The sequence below is a fragment of the Cantharellus anzutake genome (genome assembly GCF_015039405.1).
Source record: "Cantharellus anzutake strain C23 chromosome Unknown EI90scaffold_48, whole genome shotgun sequence".
Taxonomy (NCBI): Eukaryota; Fungi; Basidiomycota; class Agaricomycetes; order Cantharellales; family Hydnaceae; genus Cantharellus; species Cantharellus anzutake.
The window spans coordinates 253,113-273,477 of NW_024066998.1; the positions used below are offsets into that span (position 1 = coordinate 253,113).

The window sequence follows — 20,365 nt, forward strand, 5'->3', positions numbered from 1 at the left end:
GCAAGACAGTCTAATTGGCATTCGATCTATCGGAAAGCGGAAGGCCAACTTGAAAGAACTTATCACGAAATCTGGACAAGTGCTCTGGAGCGCTTCTAGGCTTCTAGAATATCTAGACCTGAGGGCTTTGCTCCAGAGCCCGTCCTATTTCGGTTGGACCGCTTAAGGAGTAAATGTCCTTCATGCAGTTTGTCTACCGCGTGAGTCGCATGATCAGTAGTCGGGGAAATGTAACGTCGAAGCCTGTCATCCGCCACGAATCGTCACTGGCCAGGGAAGCGTAAATCAAACAATGTGAGCTGGCCCATTAGAGCTGTACTTGCTCAAAAGCTTTTTCCTCGAGGTTGGACCTTCGATGGTCGACGCACTCCTCGTCATGTGCCTTGACAGTCCCCCTATCGAATACCCTTCCCGGAACACTGACACGCAGCATCCAAATTTTCACACGGCACAATGCGTCGAAGGACTCCCGAAGCAATCACTCGGCAGGTCTTTCAAACCCGGTCTCATACTGAAGGGACCCTTAACACCGTTTGCGGGGCGCGCACGGGTATCGGCCACATATGAAGGGGAGAATGATGCAGAGATTCTATGAGATATTTTGACAGAGATGGAGGATTGCGCATGCGCATAAAAGACTCAGGTGGAACCGTCGATACACTGCACTATACGCAGGAAAACAGTCTAATTTTCTGCCTGTCGCTTGAATGGCGCAAAAATGCTTGTGATGCCATCAGACAGAGTTCCGCAGGATCAACACTATGTTCCTGATTTTGTAATGAAGAAGATAGGGAGAGTGGAATCGGGCAAGTGTTACTGATCACCGCCAAGCATTACTACCAGTGGAAAGTCCCCAAGATTGGACTCGCGGACAGAATTAAATCTAATGACAGTGCTAAAGCGGCATGTAAATTATATCAATTAGATAAACATCCGAAGAGGGGATGTTCAACCCCACTGAGATTGCGTGAGTTAGAAAGCGCATCTTCAACCAGCAGGGGAATAATGCAGAAACTTTATGAGATATTCTACCAGAGTTGTGCACATGCATAAAAGGGCTCAGGTGGAACCGTCGATACGCCAGGAGGCAAGAACAAAAATCTCCTGTATGAAATGCTCGTGATGCCATCAAACATCGTTCCGAAGAATCAACGCCACGTTCCTGACTTTTTAATGAAGAATATGGGAGAGTGGAATCAGGTAACGTAAGTTGTGTTGATCAACAATCCGCACCCGCCGAGCATTGCTACCTGTGGAAAGCCCCTAAAACTTGACTCGCGCGTAGAAGTAAATCTAACTGATGATCGTGACAGCGCTAAGGAGCCTCTGAACGCACACCCAAACGGGATACTCGCGCGGGGGTTCCGCATCAGGATGCATGAAGAAGCTGAACGTCCTCTCCAGAATTAACGAGCGTGGCGGCGGAAATTAAACGCCGTTCACAAGATTGGCGACGAGGTATCCGGCTAGGGACAGAACGAGGCACAGCCCAATAGGACGGAAAAAAAACAAGGCAAAAACCAAAAAATTCTCAGCCTCTAACAACCAAGCAGTGTTGCTACCAAAAAGTTGAATCGATGCAGCCCTTAAAGCATTCGAGTTTGAGCGCCTGTCGATAGGAGTATTGTGTGGCTTCATTTACATAGGCTTATTCTTGATAGGACCCTATCGATCAACCCAGGCAATAATGATGGCACAATGAATTGAATTACTCACAGCTTACGCAATGTGACAGTTGGAAACGCTGGCTGATGGCCATTTCAAACGGTTCCGCCACCCAGAAGAAGCATTTCGCGTCCCCAAAATTTCGAGGGAAGTTATTCTGGGTATGCGGAAGGGAGTATGAAGTCCACCTCTCCCATGCAAGATAGGTCTGTGAAATAAAACAGAACAGCCATTCCAATCGGGCGCAAATCGGGCGGACAATCCCCAGGAACAATGAGCTAGATCCGTCACGCCCTTATTGAGTGGGTGGCAAGTGGAAAAACTTGACGTTGCATGTTTCTGCTGCGTTGAATTCGCGCGCGAAATAAGATTTCATCAGCCGGTGCGATTGTAATTGCCGACAATGCACAGCCACTGCTTGCCCAATCTACCAACATGTCATTGGGACCCTGACCAGTCCGCCGCTGGGCTGCTTCTTGTTTCGAACGCTATAGCAACAAGTTTTAATGCATATCATTCTGATGCCCCCCTGTCGGTTCCGCGGCGCCTATGCATCAGAATCTCGGTACTGTCTCGCCGCCAGGTCTACCGACAACAACCAACGACGTTTCAGCGCCGTCTCGCCCCCCCGGGAACGCTAGCTAGTCTTTAGGGGCACCGACTGTGGTATGTTACGTGGATTCGCTTTGGAGAGTCGAACACCATGCTGGATTCGGTCCTTCCCCTCAGAGCGGAATCCCGCCGCAAAGTTTTGAGCTTGATTATGTGTGAAACGCGAGCCCCTGACTCGATACAAGCGCGTAGGCGCTTTGCGCTTAACTTCAATCGTAACCGTGTAATTTCTGGATTACCATTTTGTCTCTGCCGCCTGCGGCGCCATCTGTCCGGAACACTCTGGAAACCCCCTTATAAGGCCTTCTGCTGTGCTACGATTGCGCGCGATGAGTATATATAGTGCAGCCACAGCATCTCATCACCATTTTCGCTGCCAAGTGCCTTCATGACCAAAGACGTACCTTACATGAGCGCAGGGAACGAGGGGCGCGCTATGAATGCGATTAAGCTTGCCAACGCGTCCCAAATTTTTGGGTTTGATTTTTTCTGGGTATGCGACTTGTTCCTATCTCTGTGTCGGCAACTGACGTCTACGCCTAGAGTGACTTCCGATATATGACTGGCAATGACGAGTTGATTCATAAGGTCCATCTCCATGGTGTGCCACACTGTTATCTCGCAGTCCCAAACTGATCAACGTCGATCCCACATAGTCTTTGGGGAGGTCTTCGTCGGTGAAGCACACAAGAAGGGCGTTGCGAAAGACGTTGCAGCGAATGCTTTCTTCCGGGTACACCCAGAACTTTGGCCTTCGTAATCCACACTGTCATGCACTAGTTCACTGTCATTCCCACCTGGAATTCCTCGCTTTACTCATCGCCGGCCCTGCACCATAGCTGCAGCCGTTTCTTACTATCTTAGTCCTCCTTTAGTTTGGTCTGATGATATAGTCTACGAATTGTTTGTTAATTCATGCCAACGAGTCTGGATCACATTAGCCTTGTTTTAGTGTTTGGCTTGGAAAGTCTTGCCTCAGATCGGTCAACGAGTGTGGCCTTAGTTGTACTGGGGCGGAGTTGTCCGAATATGATTGTTATTCAATGGGTTGCGTCGAGCCAGAAGTCATGATTCTGTCACCATGATAGGAAAGCCAGCGGCTTGGCCGACTCTCACGCTCAGCTTCTGGCCAGCGTCCAGGCAATCCGAACGAAGGCCTCAACATATCGATCTTCCTTTGGAGTCGCAGGGTGTTCGATCATCAGCATAGGTCGTGTGTAAGTCTCTGCACTGTAGCTTATCAAGATCGACACTAAAGTGTGAGTGAACCCCTCTGTGGTACTTATGCCTCGATCTCCAATGTTTCAGGCATCGACAACCCTCTTGTTTGATTTCGTGGAGCAATGGAGATAGCGTGGCACGCCAAACTTCCTACTCCCTCCTTTGATGCACGCCGTGTCGAGCCAGAATACCTAGTCGACCTGATGCGGAACCCGCAGCTAAAGGCGGGGGTGGATTACATAGTTGTTGATGTAAGAAGGCAGGATTTTGAGGTAAATGTGGGGCATTATTCTCATTAGAGATGTGAGCTAACGCACAACGCAGCACGTCGCGATTTCAAACGCCATCAATCTTCCTGCTCATTCATTCTATCCTACTCTTCCAACGGCCACAACGATCCTATCCCGCATTCCGATCGTCGTCTTTCATTGTGGTGCTTGTGGTGCTATCTCTAGGGGAGCAAGAGTTGCGGGTTGGTATAAAGACGAGCTAGAACGACGTGGGATACCGCCGCAAGTCAGCGAAGCGCTGATTCTGGAAGGTGGAATAAAAGACTTCGAAGAGAAATTCGGGGACGTGGAAGATTTGCTGATTCGGTTGGACTCTGCCTAGGCAGGAGGGACTCTGGATAATGTCGCGCTGGTTGTTGAGGAGCCTCGTAAATGATATGGGATATACAACTGGGACTTAAACGTATCGGCCAGTGATATAAATTGTTGTTTCACCGTGCTACCTAAATATATATATGTCGGTTATCCACCTATTGGACATCCAGCAATTACTGCCAAAGGAAAACCCCATCTCGATTTTCGTCATAGGAATCAGTCTTCTCTACTGTGATTCTGATTGACCTGCGGGATTTGGAGTCTGAAACAGAATAATCAGCAACCGCAGTGATCTGAGGTGAGTGTGATTGTACTTGGTACATCGACAAGCAGATACCGATATTGGAAAACTCCGCTAGGATCCTGGGGACCCGGATCAGTCAACTCCAACTCCGAATGGGTGACCACCTGCCTTCACGAAGTCAGCGTGGACTTCTGCGGTACTCCAATGGATATTCTGTCCCCCAAAACCTGTCCCATCTTCATCCGGTCTGTTAGTCTGGCTTCGCCCTGCGAACTTCATCCCCTTGAACATCCCCAAAAAGCTCCATGCTCCATTATCTTCTTTCGCTTCGCGCTGGAATCGTTCCGATGGAATTAAGGGCTTTGGTGGTGGAACGGGTGTTAATGTGGGTGTCATCCCTGACACGTAAGCCACCGCCTGCTTTGCTGACTCCCAAGAGTGCGTAGCGCGCTCCCTTATTGTGGCTAAGATACTTGAAAAGTCACCGCCTTCTAATTCCGAAATCCACTGAGACCACGATTCAGACGGTTCTTCATGTTGTGCTGAAGAACTGATCCAGAAGTGAATCAGAAGATGTTCTCTTCCCTCGGCATCCACTGCTTCATATTTTTGGGGATGTCGGTTACGGTGGCGAGGTGGTAAGTTTGTGGAAGAGGGAGGGGTGGTATGAAAAGATAGCGGGGGAGTCAAGTAACGGGCGATCTGGATGAATGGACTTCAGGATTTGGGAGGATAGTAAGGCGCAACGATACCACCTACACTTGGAGATGCTTTAATTTTCTCGCACGCGTCGCCATAAAGAACCGTTGGAGAATTTCTGGCAAACAGCTCTGTGGCAAGCGCCCAGGTAAGAACTATAGATAGTGAGGCGCCAAGGAGAATGACCGTAAAATTTGTAGCTCTGGCAGTTGTACGAATCACTTTATTGCCGATTTGAGAGGGGATCAGATGCGCATAAATAGGTATCGTGGAAGTTGAATTATTTCACCACAGTTATAACTATTGGCCTCACCTTTACCCCCAGGGGTGAGCTCATTCCAAGGGACAAATTTATCATCATTCCGCATATTGAGAGACTGGACACCCAGAGGAAAAGGTCCGATAGAGTCACCAGCCCCAGGGCTGGAAGGTCCATTCACATTACTTCTAGCCGCTCGTTCAAGTTGCTGGGACAGCAATGAGGACGGAGTATCACGATGTGTTGCGTAACTCCTAGGCGGTGCACATCCGATTGAGCTGGACTGGACCAACTTGGGGTATTGTGATAGAAGGACAAGACGCAGCGTATACAAGCGGGGGCATCTCATGCCACTCTGTATTGGCAATCGCACAGATAGACGATACGCCATAACATGCATACAATTGTTTATACCCTACTTGCTTCGAAGGGTGAAGTTCTGGTCGGTGTCGCCGATAATATTCAAATTATATTGAGTGACACGTGAGGCTTTCAGACTTTCATCCAAGCGTTCGGCTTGCGATGAAGCCCAATATTCCGTACACCTAAAGTGTAGTCGTGGCCATATACATACTTGCTAGCACTTGACTACGCCGAAGCCGCGAGTGGGACACCCTCATTGCCTGTATCCATCTCACGGTTGCTACTCTATCTCCATTCACTCAGCAAGAGCTATGGTCGGCACTTCGACGTCTCAGGGTGCGTCTAGAGGGAAAGGGAATCAACCCGCCTCCAACCCAGTGAGCATCGGATAAGCATTGAGATTCTGATTGTGGCACTCATCTTGCCACCACTTGGCAATGGGTCGTATCTGTCACTTTTATGGGGAACCTATTACGTTCGGCATCTATATGGTTTACCATACTCAGAACTCCAACCGTGCGTCAGTTCGAGGCCAGACGCAAGAGTCTAAGGAAGCGGATGCTTCCGAACAGGAGGAAGAGCGCGAAGGTACAATGGAGGCAGACGCAGAGCAAGGAAATGAAGAGGCAGAAGGCAATGAGGAGGACCAAAGCAAAGCCATAAAGCGCCGGAAGGGCCGTCCTCGCAACAACCCGCCTGCTAACATTGAAACAGCTGAGACAGACACGAATGCAACGAGCGACGCCGATGCCGACATGGAGGAAGTGACTGCAACTTCGCCGAAAGATGCTGGGATGACATCGAGACGGACTTCTAACAGACTCGCCCAGAAAGCTACTACAAATGCTCGCGCCCTTGCTGCTAAATCGACACCCACTGCCAAGCCTCGAGTATCGGCTACCAAGAAAGGCACAACAGCGGCCTCTTCCACAACCGCCACCGCTGCCACCATGACTACCACAGCTGCGGCCACTGTTGGACGAGGGAGTCTAAGCGGGGGCACTTCCTCCCCGGGGGGAACACCTGCTCCGCTTGGAGACCCCGTGAATTTGGCAAGATTAGCAGAAGTGGCATCAAAAAGCTCTAAAGTAGGGCCCAACGTTGGGGTTGCCGGCGCTGCGACTGCCAAGAAGGCTCCACCACCGTCAGCTGCCACAGCTGCACCTGTAGTTGCGGGTGCGGCCACGAGAGCAGCGTCAGGTGTTGGGCCGCCTCCAGGGGCTCCAACCACGGGAGCAGGGATCGTTGGACCAACGACGAAGGACCTACTGACAACCATCGAAGCGAGTGGCTCGGCTGATGTCATTGAAATCCTCACAAGTGACCCCAATGACAAGCTCATTGGCTATAAACAGTTGGAGGACTGGGTCGACGGAGGTTTGGATATGTACAGGGTATTTATCGTATTTCTTCTGTTCGTAGCCCTTGCTGACACGAAGGTGAAGCACGAGTTTCGGCCCCTTCTTTTTCCCATTTTCTGTCATTTCTATTTAGAACTGGTGCAGCAAGGTTTCAAGGAAGCAGGTATGAGCGCTACCCATCTTTGAGACACACACCTTTACTACGATTGGCCTTTAGCGATTAAGTTTTTCACATCTCATGGTCCTGGCCTCCTCTCACATGGAATCCCCTCATATACCGATACACTTCATGCTCTTTCGGCGCTTCTCCTTCCTACCCACATCGCCACTTCCCCCACAGCTCAACGCTTTCGTTCGGACAAATATGTGATAAAAATGAGCCGTGCAGGCTTCGCCCTATTCGTAGGTTGGTTAACTGAAGGAACAGGCGGCGAAGGGACAGGTGCTGGGGAAGGCATTATTGAAGGTGGTCGAGAGGGCAGTGGCCGCCGTGCTAGAATGAGTGTTCTAACCGTTGTGAACGGCAGGCTCAAGTTCGACGGTGAGTGCTGCAGTTCTACAGTGATGGACTCACACATTGCTCACCTGTGTTGTTCGTAGTGGCTTCCTCCACGAGCTTAACATCAAGTGCATGGGAGGAGAATACCGGTCTTGTAGCATCCCTCATCCCTGCTACATCATCAGCGTCCGCTGCTTCCATGGCTGCGAATGCTCTGAATAAGAAGATTCAGCCAAATCCCGCTGCAGCCCTCATGCAGAAGTATAATCCGTCAGTGTTTAATGCAGCACAGGGAGAGCTTAAGCTAGGGCCTGCGCCTATAAGCGATTCGCTACGGGATGAGAGGGAAAAGGCACTGAAGGACGAGCCTGCGGATGACGGGGACCGAATGGCGATCGATGGTGCCGCTGCCCCGTCATCGGGTGCTACGAATGGCGTGGACACAGAAACCAAGCTCACTCTGCCTGATGGGGATGTGAAGATGGCTTCCCCTGGACCGTTCGGTGGTCTTTCTCAGACGAGCACTGCTGTCGGTCCTGGTTCTGTTGGGCTCAACGGGCTAATTGCCCCTACATACTCAGAATTACTCCCTCAGCCACCTACTTTTCGTTCGGTTGACGTTAAGCGAGAGGTTGAAAGAGTTCGGGATGCACGGAAGAGGATTAAGTTAGACCCTGGCCTTTACGCTGTGGAGGATACAGATAGCGTTAGAACTCGAAGTAGTGGAGTGCATGGGGCCCCAGTTCAGAATGGCTATGTTACTTCTGGCTCAGGTAGGGTACCTAATGCAGCTTTGCCAAGTGTTTGTGCATATACTTTTCACGATGCGCTGGATGGGTAAGCACCATTCATTGAGGTTTATCCGGTCTCTCAAATTTGTCTTCTGCCTCTTCGCAATAGGTTGAATTGCACCGTCTTTTCCGAGGAATCTTCCCTTATGGCAGCAGGATTTGCGGAGAGCTATGTTCGAATATGGAGTCTTAAAAAAGACAAGTTGAAGGGGCTTCGAAGTGACTTCAATGTGAACAATGTCCATGACCGTGAGTAACATTTCGGAATTCACAGCTGAATCTTCTCTCACTTGAGGGGACCACCCAATATAGCTACGTCTTTGAAGAAAATACGGAGAAATCGGGAGGTTCCACTCGGAAACTTGTTGGACATTCCGCACCGGTGTATGGCCTTTCATTTGACCCAGTGGGTGGGACAGCTGTTCCGCCCAAGTACTTGCTCTCAGCCTCCGCCGATCATACGACTCGTCTATGGTCACTCGACACTATGACAAATGTTGTGGCATACCGAGGCCACAGCAATCCAGTGTGGGATGTGCAGTGGAGTCCGATGGGAGTGTACTTTGCTACTGCCAGTCGGGATCGAACTGCCCGATTGTGGAGTTCCGAGAGGATCAATGCATTGCGCGTCTTTGCTGGTCACTTGAGTGATGTAGACGTGAGCTTATGACTATCCCTTTCTTTGTCCTTTCCCGCTAACTTTGTCCGATGCCCAGTGTGTTCGATTTCACCCTAACTCCTTGTACTTGGCTACAGGATCCAGTGATTCGACATGTCGATTATGGGATGTACAGCGGGGAAATTGCATGCGGGTTTTCATTGGTCACCAGGGTCCAATCACTTCCATCACCATGAGCCCTGACGGCCGGTATCTGGCTAGTGCTTGTACGTGATATTGGCGGTTTTTCCCAATTCAGGCTAACCTTTGTTTTCTACTCTCTTAGCTATGGATCTCTCTATCAATCTCTGGGACCTAGCTTCAGGTCGGAAAATCAAATCCATGACCGGCCACACAGCGCCTATCAATTCTCTGGCGTTCACGGCGTGTACAACGATGCTCATCTCCGGCTCCTCCGATTGGACAGTGAGATGTTGGGACGTTAAAGGCGCTGGAGGAACAAAACCGGAAGCCTCAAGCTAAATGGGATAGAGGATGGCGCTTTGCCCAACGGTGCATTGGACGAGAAAGAGGACACGAAGGGACAAACGTGAGCGTCTCGCCCGCTGAAAATTTTGGGTATTCTAACGTTAGGTTGCATGCAGAGTAGACTTATTGGCGACGTATCCAACGAAACGAACCCCTGTTATCAATGTTCAAGTGACTCCGCGAAATCTCGTTCTCATTTCTGGCACGTATCAACCCCCTGCTGTGTCCTGAAGGCTTTTCCGCTCCTGTGTAGCTTTAATTTATTACATATGTTCCAGTTCAAATTGATGTACAGACCTCACTGCGCCTTCTAATACACCAATCCCGAACATTACATTACACTCATATTACAGAACAACATCACCCGAATCAAGCCCCTGCTGACTGCAAAGGCTCAGCCGTGGGAGGGGCCGTGTTTGAAGGTTCTAAAGATGAAGGGCCTTCTTCGCGCTCGGTATTAGGGCGACGTTGCGACGGACGTGTGCGTCTTGACACCTGTCGCTGTGGTATAATGTGTCCTAGTGAATCATATTGTGGAGGCAGCTCCACAATCTCTTCCTCTTCTTCGCCTTCGTCCGAACCCGCGATACTCCCGGCATCCGTGTGGAGGATGTAGCGGGTAGCACCATTAGTCGTGGCAGAACCGCCCACGCGATCGAGTGCCGCTTCGCTTGCTTTTGAATATGACGTGCTGCCCCCAGCACCGGTAGTTGAGCGGTACGTAGCGTACGGTCCATCGCTCCCATCTGCAGAGTCCCCACGAGAGCGAGCTGAGGGTGGAGGAGGGAGAACGTAAGGGACTGGCTCATAATCGTTCGGCGATGAGCCATCGTGGTGCGCCACTCCAACCCCGTTGAGGGGGTAATGTGCTTGGGCATCTCGGCTGTCGGGAAGAAGGTCGACAGGGCCTCGACGTTTGCGACTACTTACTTCCATGAGTCCAGAAGTCCCACTTCTTCGTCTAACTGCTGCTTGGTCACGACGGCGGAGCCACCAGACGAGAAGAGCAATTGCGGTGAGAGCTACGATCCCACCTGCGACCCCACCTCCAATTGCGGCAGTGCTGGAGCCTCGACCTGATCCTCCAGGGGCTGGGGAAGCTGTAGATGTCCCTGTTCCACCCGGCTGAGTTTGTGTGTACATTGAAGTTCGTGTGGTGGAGGAGGGAGAAGAAGAATCGAGGCATCCCTTTGCGTCTGACAGTCCAACGCCGAGAATATCTGTTGAGCCACCTTGGCGTCCTTGAGAATCGTTCATAATGAACATGAGATCGGTCCCAGCAGCAACATCCGCCGTCCAGTTATACAGCGTGGCGTTGGCTGGAGGATATAGGGTGAAAGCAGTCCCGGAAGGAATAAGACCAAATATGGTTACGGGCTATTAAGGGAGTGATTAGCCTCGAGTAGCCTTTCTTTAGAATATAAGCATACCAATATTGCACCCGAATACGAAAATTGATAGGTCCGACATTGTTGAAGACTCAAGGGGGTCTCAAACGTAAATGCAGGTTTTACGTCAGTCGTGTCGCATTGCCCTCCTTTGGAATTGCCTACAGGGGTCACTCAGCTTTCCATGAACAGTTCACGATTTATCATGCAGCGTACTGACCGACAGTTAGAGCATTCGACACACCACCAGATCCAAAGCCAGTCGAATCCGACATAACGAGCAGAAATACGGTTTGAGTCGACACATTTAGTGTTAGGGAAAATGACCCTTGCCCGATCCTGGAGTCGTATGCGCTGTCAGGGATACTGAAGTTCAGAGGGACTTTGAATTTCTGTAGTGTTATTCCGCGGACAATATTAAAAGACCAAGCATTGGGAAAGAAGGAATCACGAGCTTACAGGTGCAAAAAGCAGCTGATATGGGCCCGTCCCTCCCTGCCATGTAACCGTAAAGTTGTCACACTCCGTGGGCTCGCTCCATGAGAATGCAAAACCTGCAGAAACGCAGGGGACAAAAGTAGCGGCAAAGATAGACAGCAGAAGTAAGGAGTTTAACGATCCGCAATGCAGTCGCATCGATGCAGCCAATCTGCAGAAGGGCGCCGTCAAAGGTAAATGGGGGCTTGCGTGATGTGGGTGAGCTCGTCGCTATGTAACAGCCCGGACGGACGAGTTGATCCGAGAGTTGGACTTCACCCAGCCTGCCTTGACCACGGCACAGGAGCAAGATCCAGCACAGACTTGGGGTTTATCGTTTTATTTATATCCGTAGTAGGTCGTCACCGAAATCAGCAATGCCCAAATATCGTATGTAAGACAGAATTGAATTGCTTGGCACATCCCATAATATTCCTTTCATCGCATTTGACCCAGATGGACACAACCGCTTCGAACACTCGTAATCCCCCCAGGCCCCCCAACGCGGTGATGCATCCCTAAGTGATCATCTGGACGCCTCAGCTGGCTACGTGCAGGACCCACACCACCGAGGTGACGATGATCCCTGGGGTTTCGATGATTCTCAAGGTGGCGAGCCCAGTCACGGCTCACAACCTACAACTATGCTCGCCTCACACGATAGTGATGCGAGTGGTCTTGGGATGCTACGACATCGTCCTGTCTCAACCTCGATTGTAAACCCACTGGAGCTATCAGATGATCGTCAATGCCGCATATGTTTAGCTGGCCCTGAAGAGGAACTGGAACTGGGTCGCTTGATACGACCATGCAAGTGCAAGGGGTCTATCAGTGTAAGCTTTCCCTATTTCCTCAATTCCCGCCCTTACGATGTTAGCTATCGTGCAACCTGACACTACCGTTGGTCCCAGTTCGTCCACGTCGAGTGTTTAAACAAATGGAGGACGACTTCTGAGTCGAAAAGCGCATTTTGGCAATGCCCACAGTGCCATTACAAGTACGCTTTTGCTAGGACAAAGGCATTGGGACTTGCGACGTCTAAAAGTAGGTTACATCGTTCGGGCGCTTAACTTACACTTGCCTGACCACTCTTCCAGTTGCAATTGGATCCATTACATTCGTTTTATTCACGCTCCTTGTTTTTGTTTCATCAAGCATTGTTGTATATTTCAACCCAGATCTCGCACCCTCGCGCCCAGAACCCACATACCCCCTGAAGAGCAAGTTGTCTTTACCAAATCCTACGAATGGTGGTCATCCTATGACTTTTCGTATACTGCTCTTCCTGGAACCATCAAAGACATGGTGAAGTTAGCAATAGCAACTTTTGCAGATGTCGACATTGGTGGCGTTGTCTCTGACACGCCAACGAGGAGGGGTGAGGGTGGCGGCTTTAAGCAAAAGATTCGAATGAAAAGGACACAGTCCCCTCCAGCACCTGGTTTCATCAAGCGTCTTATCAACCGTTTCGCCCTGGACTTTCAGCTTTAGGAATTGTCAGTTTCCTCCAAATGCTCATTTCCATGTCTTGTTTGCGCCTTTACAAATAGTAAGAAATACATGGTTGAGAAGGAGGAGGGGCGAAGGAGCTGCGGAAGGAATTGGTCTGATCATTATCGTGGTTTTTGTTCTAATTGGAGCAGCCAGGTATGTGATCCATTGAGGACCTAGGAAGTTTACTACCTAACACACTTTGTTCATCGCGGAAGAGCAATCATGCAAGTGTACACGCTAGCCAATGCTCTTGCAAAAATGATCCTCTCACGAGCTGAGCTCGCCATTCTTGACGTTGAAGGGAAAGCTTATCTCCCGCGTTCAGCGGCCCGAGAGCGAGATGACGGAACTCTTTGGGAAAAAGTGAAGCGAGAAGTCGTGGCGTGGGTTGCAGATTGGCTCCACACCTGGGACCCAAGGAGGTGGGAGTGGGGTTGGATAAATCGGAGAAGGGTCTGGGAGATTTGAAGGTTACCTAGCGAGTGATCGACACTGCCTACACCACATATTTTCAGTATACTCATGGACACCGCGTCAGGCTCGTTGGCGTCAGTTTTGGACATTGCATGCGCTGTATTTACCCGTGTCAATTTATTCACTCTTTTGGCTTCGGTGATTTAATTCAGCATGGGAGTGGCTGTGTTCAGACTCCACTTCCATTCAGTGGACAACTTGAATCGGGTCAAGCTCTCCAGGATCTTCGTTTCCCGGATTCGTGCAGACTTAGCGCTGGCCATGGGCTGGTGGGTCGCAAACCTGTCGCATCGATAAGAAACCCTGTGATGAAGCGAAGCACCGGATTGGACGTTGCTTTCTGACATAGCCTCGCGGCAGCCTCGAGTTCCCATCATGCGACTCTTACAGGTTTCAGCCCGGGCACCTTACCATTCCCCCGCCCACGAAACCCTAATTCGAACCCTGTAAAATGGAGTCTTCCTATTTGGATGCCGGACGTCCACCCCTAAGCCCTGACTTTGAATCTTCGCCGCAACTTGATCTTGCAAGGGAGCTGCCAGATGAATATCCTTCATTGCTTTCTCCATCTCTTAGCGTCTACCCAGAATTATCCATCTTCGAAGACGATATCTCCTATCAAGAAGAGGAAGGGCATCTTGACGGTGAGATCCAAGTAGAATACGAAGACAGTGACGACCATGACGACCCTGACCGACGACACGCTCCATGATGCGAGACACCTGCTGGAGACAATCAAGGAAGAACCTGAAGAAAATGATACCGGGGACGAGACCCTGTGCCTTCCTGAGCAACACTCGGAGGAAGAGGACAATGGTTCATTCACTCAGCTGGTTGACCATGCCGACGAAGTGGAAGTGGGGCAAGGCTCTGTACTTCCTCGGGATTCCAGCCCTCCACCTCAGTCCCCAGCTGGAAGTTTCATGTCGCTTTCTGGAAGTGTTTCATCTATATCTCGAGTTAGGATTCGTTCTCGCCCCGCCAGTCTACGCTTCCACACGCGGCTACACTCACCCTGCGAGAGCAAGAGTTGGTGAGTGGACATGTCGTGACACTGCGCTTACTTAACTCTTGCATAATCTAGCTGTTGGAAGCGCGAGATAAGGAAATCTTCTCCCTCAAGCTTGAAAATCACTTTCTCAGGAGAGATTAGCCCAGAAGAACCCAGAAGCCGTAGAGGCTGTCGTAAAAAGCAGTATCGCGGTGAAAATTGCGAATCAATCTCTATCCATGGAGGTTAAGAAATACAGAAAGCAATTGAAAGCGCTCGAGAGGGACCTTCAAGAGCATCAAGAAGAGTCGGAGAGGAATGAGAACGCTTTGCTCGAACGGCTTCGTGGGCAAGAATTTCTTGTGGAGGAAGAAAAGCGAAGGCGGGAGAAGGTGGGTTCGGGCAGGTTGCACTCGAATACATCAAACCAGCGATCGCTCGATCCAACTGCTCTTGCAGAGAGGCAGGCGATGCTCGAGGAAGAGTTGGGTGCTGCGAGGGATGCCCTACAAGAGACAAATGATGAACTTGAGCGTCTACATCGTGCTCTAGAGAAGTCGAATGCGTCTCCGATGGCTCAACGCAATGCTCGCTTTGCCGATATGGAAACCGATTCACTTCGATCGAAGCACGAGGCACAGCTTCTCGAGATTCGGTCCGAGCTTGAGCAAGCTCATTGCGATATCGAAACTCGAGATCAGAAGATTGAAGAGCTGGAGGATGCACTTGCAAGCTTGAGACTTGAGAACGAGCGATTAGAGCATGACGTTCGGCATGCTGTAGTGGAAAATAGCCAAAGCAGGGTCGAGATGTCAGAGGAACGACACTCTTTGCAGATGGTGCGCGGTCATTCTTGGGATAGGTCTATGCGAATGCATTTAACCTCCCTCTGACTTACCCAGGAGAAGGACGCCCTTCGTGATCAAGTGGCTTCTCTATCAATTCAGCTTGAGCAGAAGGAAAATGACCTGGAAGCTCGTGTCGAAGAACTTGACATTTACGCTGCGGAGATTGAGAGACAGGACGAAGAGTTGGAGACACTCAAGCAAGAACTTGAGGATGAGCGAGCTCGTGGTGATGAGCTTCACGAGGTATGGCTATCGGGCTGTCAATTATACATTTCAGTCTGGCCCTGACAGCACGAGCAGGATAACCTGGAGCGTGAGGCAAAGATCGAAGTTCTTACTCGACAGGTCAACGACGCCAGCGCTTCTCTTGTCTCTCGTGCTGAAGAAGTCCAATCATTGCGAACCCAGCACGCCCAAGCCCTGTCTTCTGCAGAGAACGAGCTCGAACGTTCGAAGGCCGAAGTTGGGAAGGTCAATTCGAAAGTTATCGAGCTCGGGCAAACTCTCGAGCGGAACGCCATACGGTCGGAGCGTGAGCTTACCGAAGTCCTTTCCCGACTACAATCAAGAGAAGAATTGTGCGACCAACTTCGGGATGTAGGTTCTTCTGAGTTGCTCTCTACAATTCAGACAATTCATACGACTGCTAGAAAATCACGTCTACGAATGCGGAATTTGCGAAGCTCAGGGATTTATACTTCAATGCACAAGATTTGATTGCAGACCATCAAGCTAGGGAGGACGAGCTTATCGCATCTATGGAGGAACTTGCGCGCTCCCGTGATCAGCAACGATTTTCTCGCAGCGCAGCGGAACTTGCTCTCAAGGAAGTCGGCGAGCAGTTGTTCGACGCCGAAGACGATCTGAAGAGGGAGAGGACGGAGTTTAGTCAGATCAAGAGCGGGCTAACGAGAGAATTGAGCGATAAGTCTCAGGTATGTAGCGGTCTGGTCCTCGTCTTCTACCTCACTTTAAGCACCGTACAGGCTCTTCTGCAGGCACAAAGCGCCGTGAAGTCCCTCAATCTACTTCTCGAGCAGCGGGAAGCCGACCTTTCTCTGGTTCGCTCGGCTTTGAAAGAACTCGAACAACAACAGAAGACGCAACTTGGAAAAGGTCGTACTTCTGATAGCAGGTCTTTTGACCTAGATCTTGACCGACTACAGTGGGAACTTCAACTTCGGGAGGATGAACTTCAGCAAGCCCGAGAAGTGATCCAGAACCACACCCGAGTAATGCAGGAGCAGCATACTCACATTGATCAATTGGTGAGGACATGTTTCTGATAATTGTTAGCCCATCCTCAGACGTACCTTGGCTTCGTATAGTCTTTCGAGAATGAAGAGATGTCGACTCACGTCTCGTCACTCAGTCAATCCCGGGACAGCCTGCTCGAGCAACTGAAACGTGCTGAAGAGGTGCGCTGTCCCCACCCAATAACAGTCAACCAAGGCTAACGTTGTATCGCAGACTTTGAGACATTCGGAGGATCATCTGGATCAATGTCAAGCTCGAGTTGCGGAACTCGTGCAGAAGCAAAGCGCTGACAAGCAGTCTCACCTTTCCAAGGAGCAACAATACCGTGATCAGCTAACGGAGCGGAACACTTTGCTTCTCGCTTCGTCCCATTGTGTAGAAAAGATCCTCGGAGCTGACGGTAGCGAGGTGGGTCGATCACTGTCATCAAAACAGCAAATTGATCCGTTTGGTATAGATCACCGCGACAACTGATCTTGACTCTCTGGAGGACTTTTCCAGTTTCAAGAAGAATTTGACTTGTCGTCTCACAAGGCTCGAGCAAATACGGGCCGCATTCGAAGCCACTGCAAAAGAGATAGAGGATAGGTATTCGGAGAAGGTTTCGTAAGTCTTCGTTTTCTGTTGATCAATGAGAGCACTCTCAGTAATTCTCTTTGTGGTAGCGCCGTTATGCGTGCATTGGATGAGCGAAGCATACAGATCGAAGAGCTGGCTCGTCTCAAAGGGCATCGGAGGGAAAAACACGAGACCCGGGACTTGGAGCTCAAGTCTTCTAGAGTGAGTAGAAGCCTCTGCTTCTCTTCTACTGCGGTGCATATTCGTCCATTATAGGTGGCTATCTCGCAGCTTGCAACTAAGGTCACAAACTTGGAGCGGCAGGTAAATGATCAGCTCAAGGAGCTCGACCGTACACGAGATACCCGGCGAGAAATCAACCCTCCTGCTGAATCCTGTGAGGAGACGAAGGAAATTTCCGACCCAGAGAAAGACCCTTCAGCATCACGATCTACAACACCCGCGTCACAACCATCAGCGAGTCCGAAGGGAAATAAGCAAGATTGGGTCTCTGTATCCCCAGACACCTCTGAATGCCACACAATGGAGCTTGAGACCAATATCAAGTACAGTAACCACACTCTCTGCTCGTTTGAGGATACCTGACGTGTTTCCAGGGAGCTTCATCAACAGATCGAAATAACGAACAAGCGGGCGGCACATCTCGGAGCAATGCTTAAGACAGCGAGGAGGGTGTTATTCATGAGTTAATTGGCGGCCACTTTAGGGTCTGCAATGTTTTGGATAGTCTGTGTATCTTTATCTCGCATTATAAGTAGGTAATATTATGGTTCCTTTTGTGGACATGCCTCTTCACCGGATCGACATCCGTCTGCTACCACCCCGCCAACGGTTTCCACAAGAGCATTCAGATCAAGGAACGTCAACAGCCCCTCTAGATGGGCCTCTTACGGAGAACAGTGGTCATGCGAGACCTGATGTGATGGGTGAACGGGGTCGGTTGTCTGGCCTGGTAGAAGTCGCTATGTATCTTCAAGACTTTTCAATTTTTCGTCAGCAGTGACTCGGGAAAACATCGGGGGCCCACAACCAGAGCCATCGTCACTCACCTTATCCGATTTCACTCCCCAAGTCCAGGAGTAAAGCGATTCTGTCCTTGGGGGCTTCTATTGACTTTTGTGCTAGAATTCTGAGTCGAGTCAGTGCTCATTTAGTGGGGGATCACGCCATGCTTGGTATCATGATACTGTCTATGAGGAAGCATCTCAACGTTCTGAGGTTTGCGGATGAATTATTTGATTCCCACCCCAGGCCACCCTCCCCTCCACCTCCCCTTCCCCTTCCTACCATCAACAAGTACTAGTCCTAGAATGCTCATCACGGCGACCAGGGTGGCGGACATATGGCGGCTCGGACATGTTAGGAGATCAGCATATACTGTAGCTTCGTTTCAGAAGATCGATCACCCGGAAGGTGGCTGATTCGAACGTTACGCCACCCCATGATCGACAAGGAGCGCATCTTAATTGTAATGTCAACACCATAGTGAAGGGAAGATTTTGTGTGTGTGTTTTCGCCGGTGGATGTAATCCACACGTTACATACTTGATTTTTTGGGATTGGAAGGCCCAAAGACCTTTTTCATGTGTTTGATCTTCTTGCTTCTGGAAGCGCATCATTGCCTTCAAGTTGTCCCTGTTTCCCTGTTTGTTTGCGTGGCTTCTTTGTTCATCCGGTTCGCGATTCTGTTTGTAATGGGCCTCTTCCCCTAGGCCCAGAGAAGCGAAGAACGACGGTCATCTCGAACGAGGCAACGTAAGGTGAATAGGCATCCAATCACCATGTGCGTGCGCACAATATTGAGCCAAAGCCCGATCAGGACCAGGACCGAGTGGCGCGCAGTACGGTGGATTCCACCGCTTCCCTTAACACCACGATACTGCTATGGCGATATACGCGCGCTGGATTCTCTCGGTGTTGTACGGGGTCACTCCGAGAGGGAAATAGCCAGCACTTTTTCACTTGGGGATAAATAGCGGAGGCTGGGGGAATAAACATAAAGACAATAAATGTCCGGGGCCCGCATATGACTCGATTTATACAAATTGTTGGATCATACAACTTCGCATGCCGTAGTATTCTGTCAGGGAGGAAAGGGTAATATGATAATATGGATGTATCCCCGAGTGAACCCTTGCTTTGATCAAAAAATGGCATGCGCTATTTTTGCGCATCAGGGCATGGGCTGGTGGGCTAGAATCATGGGAAGCAGATAGACACCTAGGCAGCGACCTCCGACCTCCGAGTCACCTGGCAACTTGATCTTGATAGGCCCTGGTCACCTCCTGTAGCTAGCCGCAGAATAGAAATAATGAATGTTGAACAGGACGAAGAGGCAAGCTGGATAGATGCATGATCGGCCCCGCAATGTGCAACGGGCTTGACATCTCCCGTAGGTTGGACTTTGGGCTAGGGAATGCAAATATCTGTTACATATCATTAAAGGTACTGTATCGAGAAAGACTTGGACTCATACCCAGTCGGAGTTAGCCGAAATTTTAATTGATTGTTGTGGTTTTTATGTTTGCAAATTCCTCGCGGTGCATTGGAGACGAGGCCGTACATTCTGTCTGATGCTCGACTTACATAACAGATCTAATAGATTTTGCTGCAATGCCCAACAGGCATAGGCCCCGAAGAGACTAGGGGGGGGATTGTTATCGTGATAAGAACATTCCAATGTTGAGGGCGCATTGTAGCCGTTCGAGTGTTTCCTTTAGAACAGTCGCGAAATATGAAATATGTACGTATACATAACGCCCATTGAACCCCTTTACCAATTACGGGTTGCAAACCCTTACTAGGAGCCGCTCGCTCCCAGGTAACCTTGTGAGGGAAGCTTACAGGGCTGAGCTGGAAGGCCCCGAATTGGAATGGGGAGATTAGCTAAATTTGAAACGAAAGCCGGCGGAGAAGATGGATGGTGGCGGAGGACTAACCTAATTATTATGAGGCCTTTGAGAACTTGTCGCGCAGAGGGTTACCATGCACTTCTTCAAGGAGGTTCCAAGGGCTGCGGCTCGATGGAAACGGCGGCGCGAAATACCTAGCCACGTTCCTCGGTTTATGCCCAACTTGGAGTTCGGATAAAGGTCGTGTCAGGTGTACATGCAAGATCCGAACAAATTGTCGCAGTACTTACCTAAGACGAGTGGGGGGGAAATCACCAGAAAAGCAGAACACAATAATAATTTGAACTAATGAGACACGATAAAACACTGAACCATGCAAGCTGGATCCGGGCACGTGGTGTAACTCGGTTGTTCTTGGAGAGGTTAGCCGCCGCAGCCTCATGCATGTTTGAATGCATGGTTGCTAATCTGACTACTTAAACTTCGAGGAAGGGAGTGTTCAATTGATATCTGCGCCATTTCTTATTATCTGTGCCTGG

The 20,365-nt window shown here is 50.1% G+C and overlaps 9 protein-coding genes across 9 annotated transcripts; 6 read left to right on the forward strand and 3 right to left on the reverse strand.

The window, feature by feature from the left end:
• Window positions 1-957: 957 nt before the first annotated feature.
• Window positions 958-2,047, reverse strand: EI90DRAFT_3071403 (uncharacterized protein). The gene is made up of 2 exons (XM_039061301.1): window positions 1,717-2,047; window positions 958-1,653 (listed from the first exon to the last, which is right to left on the reverse strand). The coding sequence occupies exon 2, from the start codon at window positions 1,636-1,638 to the stop codon at window positions 1,429-1,431; it is 210 nt and encodes a 69-aa protein (XP_038912692.1). The 5' UTR covers window positions 1,639-1,653; window positions 1,717-2,047; the 3' UTR covers window positions 958-1,428.
• A 618-nt stretch (window positions 2,048-2,665) lies between these two features.
• Window positions 2,666-3,037, forward strand: EI90DRAFT_3128213 (uncharacterized protein; the record flags this gene model as incomplete). Its single annotated transcript, XM_039064072.1, has 3 exons — window positions 2,666-2,770; window positions 2,821-2,878; window positions 2,934-3,037. The coding sequence occupies 3 exons, from the start codon at window positions 2,666-2,668 to the stop codon at window positions 3,035-3,037; spliced, it is 267 nt and encodes an 88-aa protein (XP_038912693.1).
• A 318-nt stretch (window positions 3,038-3,355) lies between these two features.
• Window positions 3,356-4,278, forward strand: EI90DRAFT_3071408 (uncharacterized protein). The gene is made up of 3 exons (XM_039061302.1): window positions 3,356-3,494; window positions 3,586-3,770; window positions 3,823-4,278. Exons 2-3 carry the CDS (start codon window positions 3,621-3,623, stop codon window positions 4,108-4,110), a joined length of 438 nt encoding a protein of 145 aa, XP_038912694.1. The 5' UTR covers window positions 3,356-3,494; window positions 3,586-3,620; the 3' UTR covers window positions 4,111-4,278.
• EI90DRAFT_3071410 (uncharacterized protein) lies at window positions 4,153-5,760 on the reverse strand. Its single transcript, XM_039061303.1, has 5 exons — window positions 5,360-5,760; window positions 5,107-5,267; window positions 4,516-5,049; window positions 4,418-4,466; window positions 4,153-4,365 (listed from the first exon to the last, which is right to left on the reverse strand). Exons 1-5 carry the CDS (start codon window positions 5,703-5,705, stop codon window positions 4,277-4,279), a joined length of 1,179 nt encoding a protein of 392 aa, XP_038912695.1. The 5' UTR covers window positions 5,706-5,760; the 3' UTR covers window positions 4,153-4,276.
• An 858-nt stretch (window positions 5,761-6,618) lies between these two features.
• On the forward strand, window positions 6,619-9,460 carry EI90DRAFT_2931018 (WD40-repeat-containing domain protein; the record flags this gene model as incomplete). The annotated part of the gene is made up of 10 exons (XM_039055038.1): window positions 6,619-7,062; window positions 7,114-7,192; window positions 7,247-7,570; window positions 7,630-7,942; window positions 8,051-8,247; window positions 8,302-8,365; window positions 8,429-8,572; window positions 8,632-8,977; window positions 9,036-9,204; window positions 9,264-9,460. The coding sequence occupies 10 exons, from the start codon at window positions 6,619-6,621 to the stop codon at window positions 9,458-9,460; spliced, it is 2,277 nt and encodes a 758-aa protein (XP_038912696.1).
• Window positions 9,461-9,835: 375 nt separating this feature from the next.
• EI90DRAFT_3018799 (uncharacterized protein) lies at window positions 9,836-11,490 on the reverse strand (the record flags this gene model as incomplete). Its single annotated transcript, XM_039057261.1, has 4 exons — window positions 9,836-10,843; window positions 10,897-11,015; window positions 11,075-11,246; window positions 11,314-11,490. 4 exons carry the CDS (start codon window positions 11,488-11,490, stop codon window positions 9,836-9,838), a joined length of 1,476 nt encoding a protein of 491 aa, XP_038912697.1.
• A 50-nt stretch (window positions 11,491-11,540) lies between these two features.
• On the forward strand, window positions 11,541-13,441 carry EI90DRAFT_3071414 (uncharacterized protein). Its single transcript, XM_039061304.1, has 8 exons — window positions 11,541-11,721; window positions 11,826-12,164; window positions 12,243-12,375; window positions 12,429-12,493; window positions 12,553-12,796; window positions 12,817-12,861; window positions 12,882-12,978; window positions 13,041-13,441. The coding sequence occupies exons 1-8, from the start codon at window positions 11,545-11,547 to the stop codon at window positions 13,291-13,293; spliced, it is 1,353 nt and encodes a 450-aa protein (XP_038912698.1). The 5' UTR covers window positions 11,541-11,544; the 3' UTR covers window positions 13,294-13,441.
• Window positions 13,442-13,811: 370 nt separating this feature from the next.
• Window positions 13,812-14,696, forward strand: EI90DRAFT_1993410 (uncharacterized protein). Its single transcript, XM_039052415.1, has 2 exons — window positions 13,812-14,332; window positions 14,384-14,696. The coding sequence occupies exons 1-2, from the start codon at window positions 13,980-13,982 to the stop codon at window positions 14,538-14,540; spliced, it is 510 nt and encodes a 169-aa protein (XP_038912699.1). The 5' UTR covers window positions 13,812-13,979; the 3' UTR covers window positions 14,541-14,696.
• EI90DRAFT_1993152 (uncharacterized protein) lies at window positions 14,449-17,747 on the forward strand. Its single transcript, XM_039052413.1, has 12 exons — window positions 14,449-15,129; window positions 15,193-15,381; window positions 15,439-15,483; window positions 15,547-15,735; window positions 15,789-16,073; window positions 16,125-16,406; window positions 16,467-16,556; window positions 16,609-16,803; window positions 16,853-17,001; window positions 17,061-17,175; window positions 17,230-17,519; window positions 17,571-17,747. The coding sequence occupies exons 1-12, from the start codon at window positions 14,530-14,532 to the stop codon at window positions 17,662-17,664; spliced, it is 2,523 nt and encodes an 840-aa protein (XP_038912700.1). The 5' UTR covers window positions 14,449-14,529; the 3' UTR covers window positions 17,665-17,747.
• The last annotated feature ends 2,618 nt before the right edge of the window (window positions 17,748-20,365 follow it).

What these genes read in the sequence shown, in the direction of transcription:
- EI90DRAFT_1993410 (XM_039052415.1), top strand. Translation starts at nt 13,980, where the DNA reads ATGACGACCCTGACCGACGACACGCTCCATGATGCGAGACACCTGCTG. An exon ending in CCCTGCGAGAGCAAGAGTTG is followed by an intron (nt 14,333 to 14,383) that starts GTGAGTGGACAT and finishes TGCATAATCTAG; the next exon opens with CTGTTGGAAGCGCGAGATAA.
- EI90DRAFT_3071414 (XM_039061304.1), top strand. Translation starts at nt 11,545, where the DNA reads ATGTGGGTGAGCTCGTCGCTATGTAACAGCCCGGACGGACGAGTTGAT. An exon ending in ATCAGCAATGCCCAAATATC is followed by an intron (nt 11,722 to 11,825) that starts GTATGTAAGACA and finishes TAATCCCCCCAG; the next exon opens with GCCCCCCAACGCGGTGATGC. An exon ending in TTGTTTCATCAAGCATTGTT is followed by an intron (nt 12,494 to 12,552) that starts GTATATTTCAAC and finishes CCCCCTGAAGAG; the next exon opens with CAAGTTGTCTTTACCAAATC.
- EI90DRAFT_3071410 (XM_039061303.1), bottom strand. Translation starts at nt 5,705, where the DNA reads ATGCATGTTATGGCGTATCGTCTATCTGTGCGATTGCCAATACAGAGT. An exon ending in AAATTAAAGCATCTCCAAGT is followed by an intron (nt 5,050 to 5,106) that starts GTAGGTGGTATC and finishes CCATTCATCCAG; the next exon opens with ATCGCCCGTTACTTGACTCC. An exon ending in TCCACGCTGACTTCGTGAAG is followed by an intron (nt 4,467 to 4,515) that starts GCAGGTGGTCAC and finishes CCGGGTCCCCAG; the next exon opens with GATCCTAGCGGAGTTTTCCA.
- EI90DRAFT_1993152 (XM_039052413.1), top strand. Translation starts at nt 14,530, where the DNA reads ATGGAGGTTAAGAAATACAGAAAGCAATTGAAAGCGCTCGAGAGGGAC. An exon ending in AATTGAGCGATAAGTCTCAG is followed by an intron (nt 16,074 to 16,124) that starts GTATGTAGCGGT and finishes AGCACCGTACAG; the next exon opens with GCTCTTCTGCAGGCACAAAG. An exon ending in TGGAGCTCAAGTCTTCTAGA is followed by an intron (nt 17,176 to 17,229) that starts GTGAGTAGAAGC and finishes CGTCCATTATAG; the next exon opens with GTGGCTATCTCGCAGCTTGC.
- EI90DRAFT_3071408 (XM_039061302.1), top strand. Translation starts at nt 3,621, where the DNA reads ATGGAGATAGCGTGGCACGCCAAACTTCCTACTCCCTCCTTTGATGCA. An exon ending in TAAGAAGGCAGGATTTTGAG is followed by an intron (nt 3,771 to 3,822) that starts GTAAATGTGGGG and finishes CGCACAACGCAG; the next exon opens with CACGTCGCGATTTCAAACGC.
- EI90DRAFT_3071403 (XM_039061301.1), bottom strand. Translation starts at nt 1,638, where the DNA reads ATGAAGCCACACAATACTCCTATCGACAGGCGCTCAAACTCGAATGCT.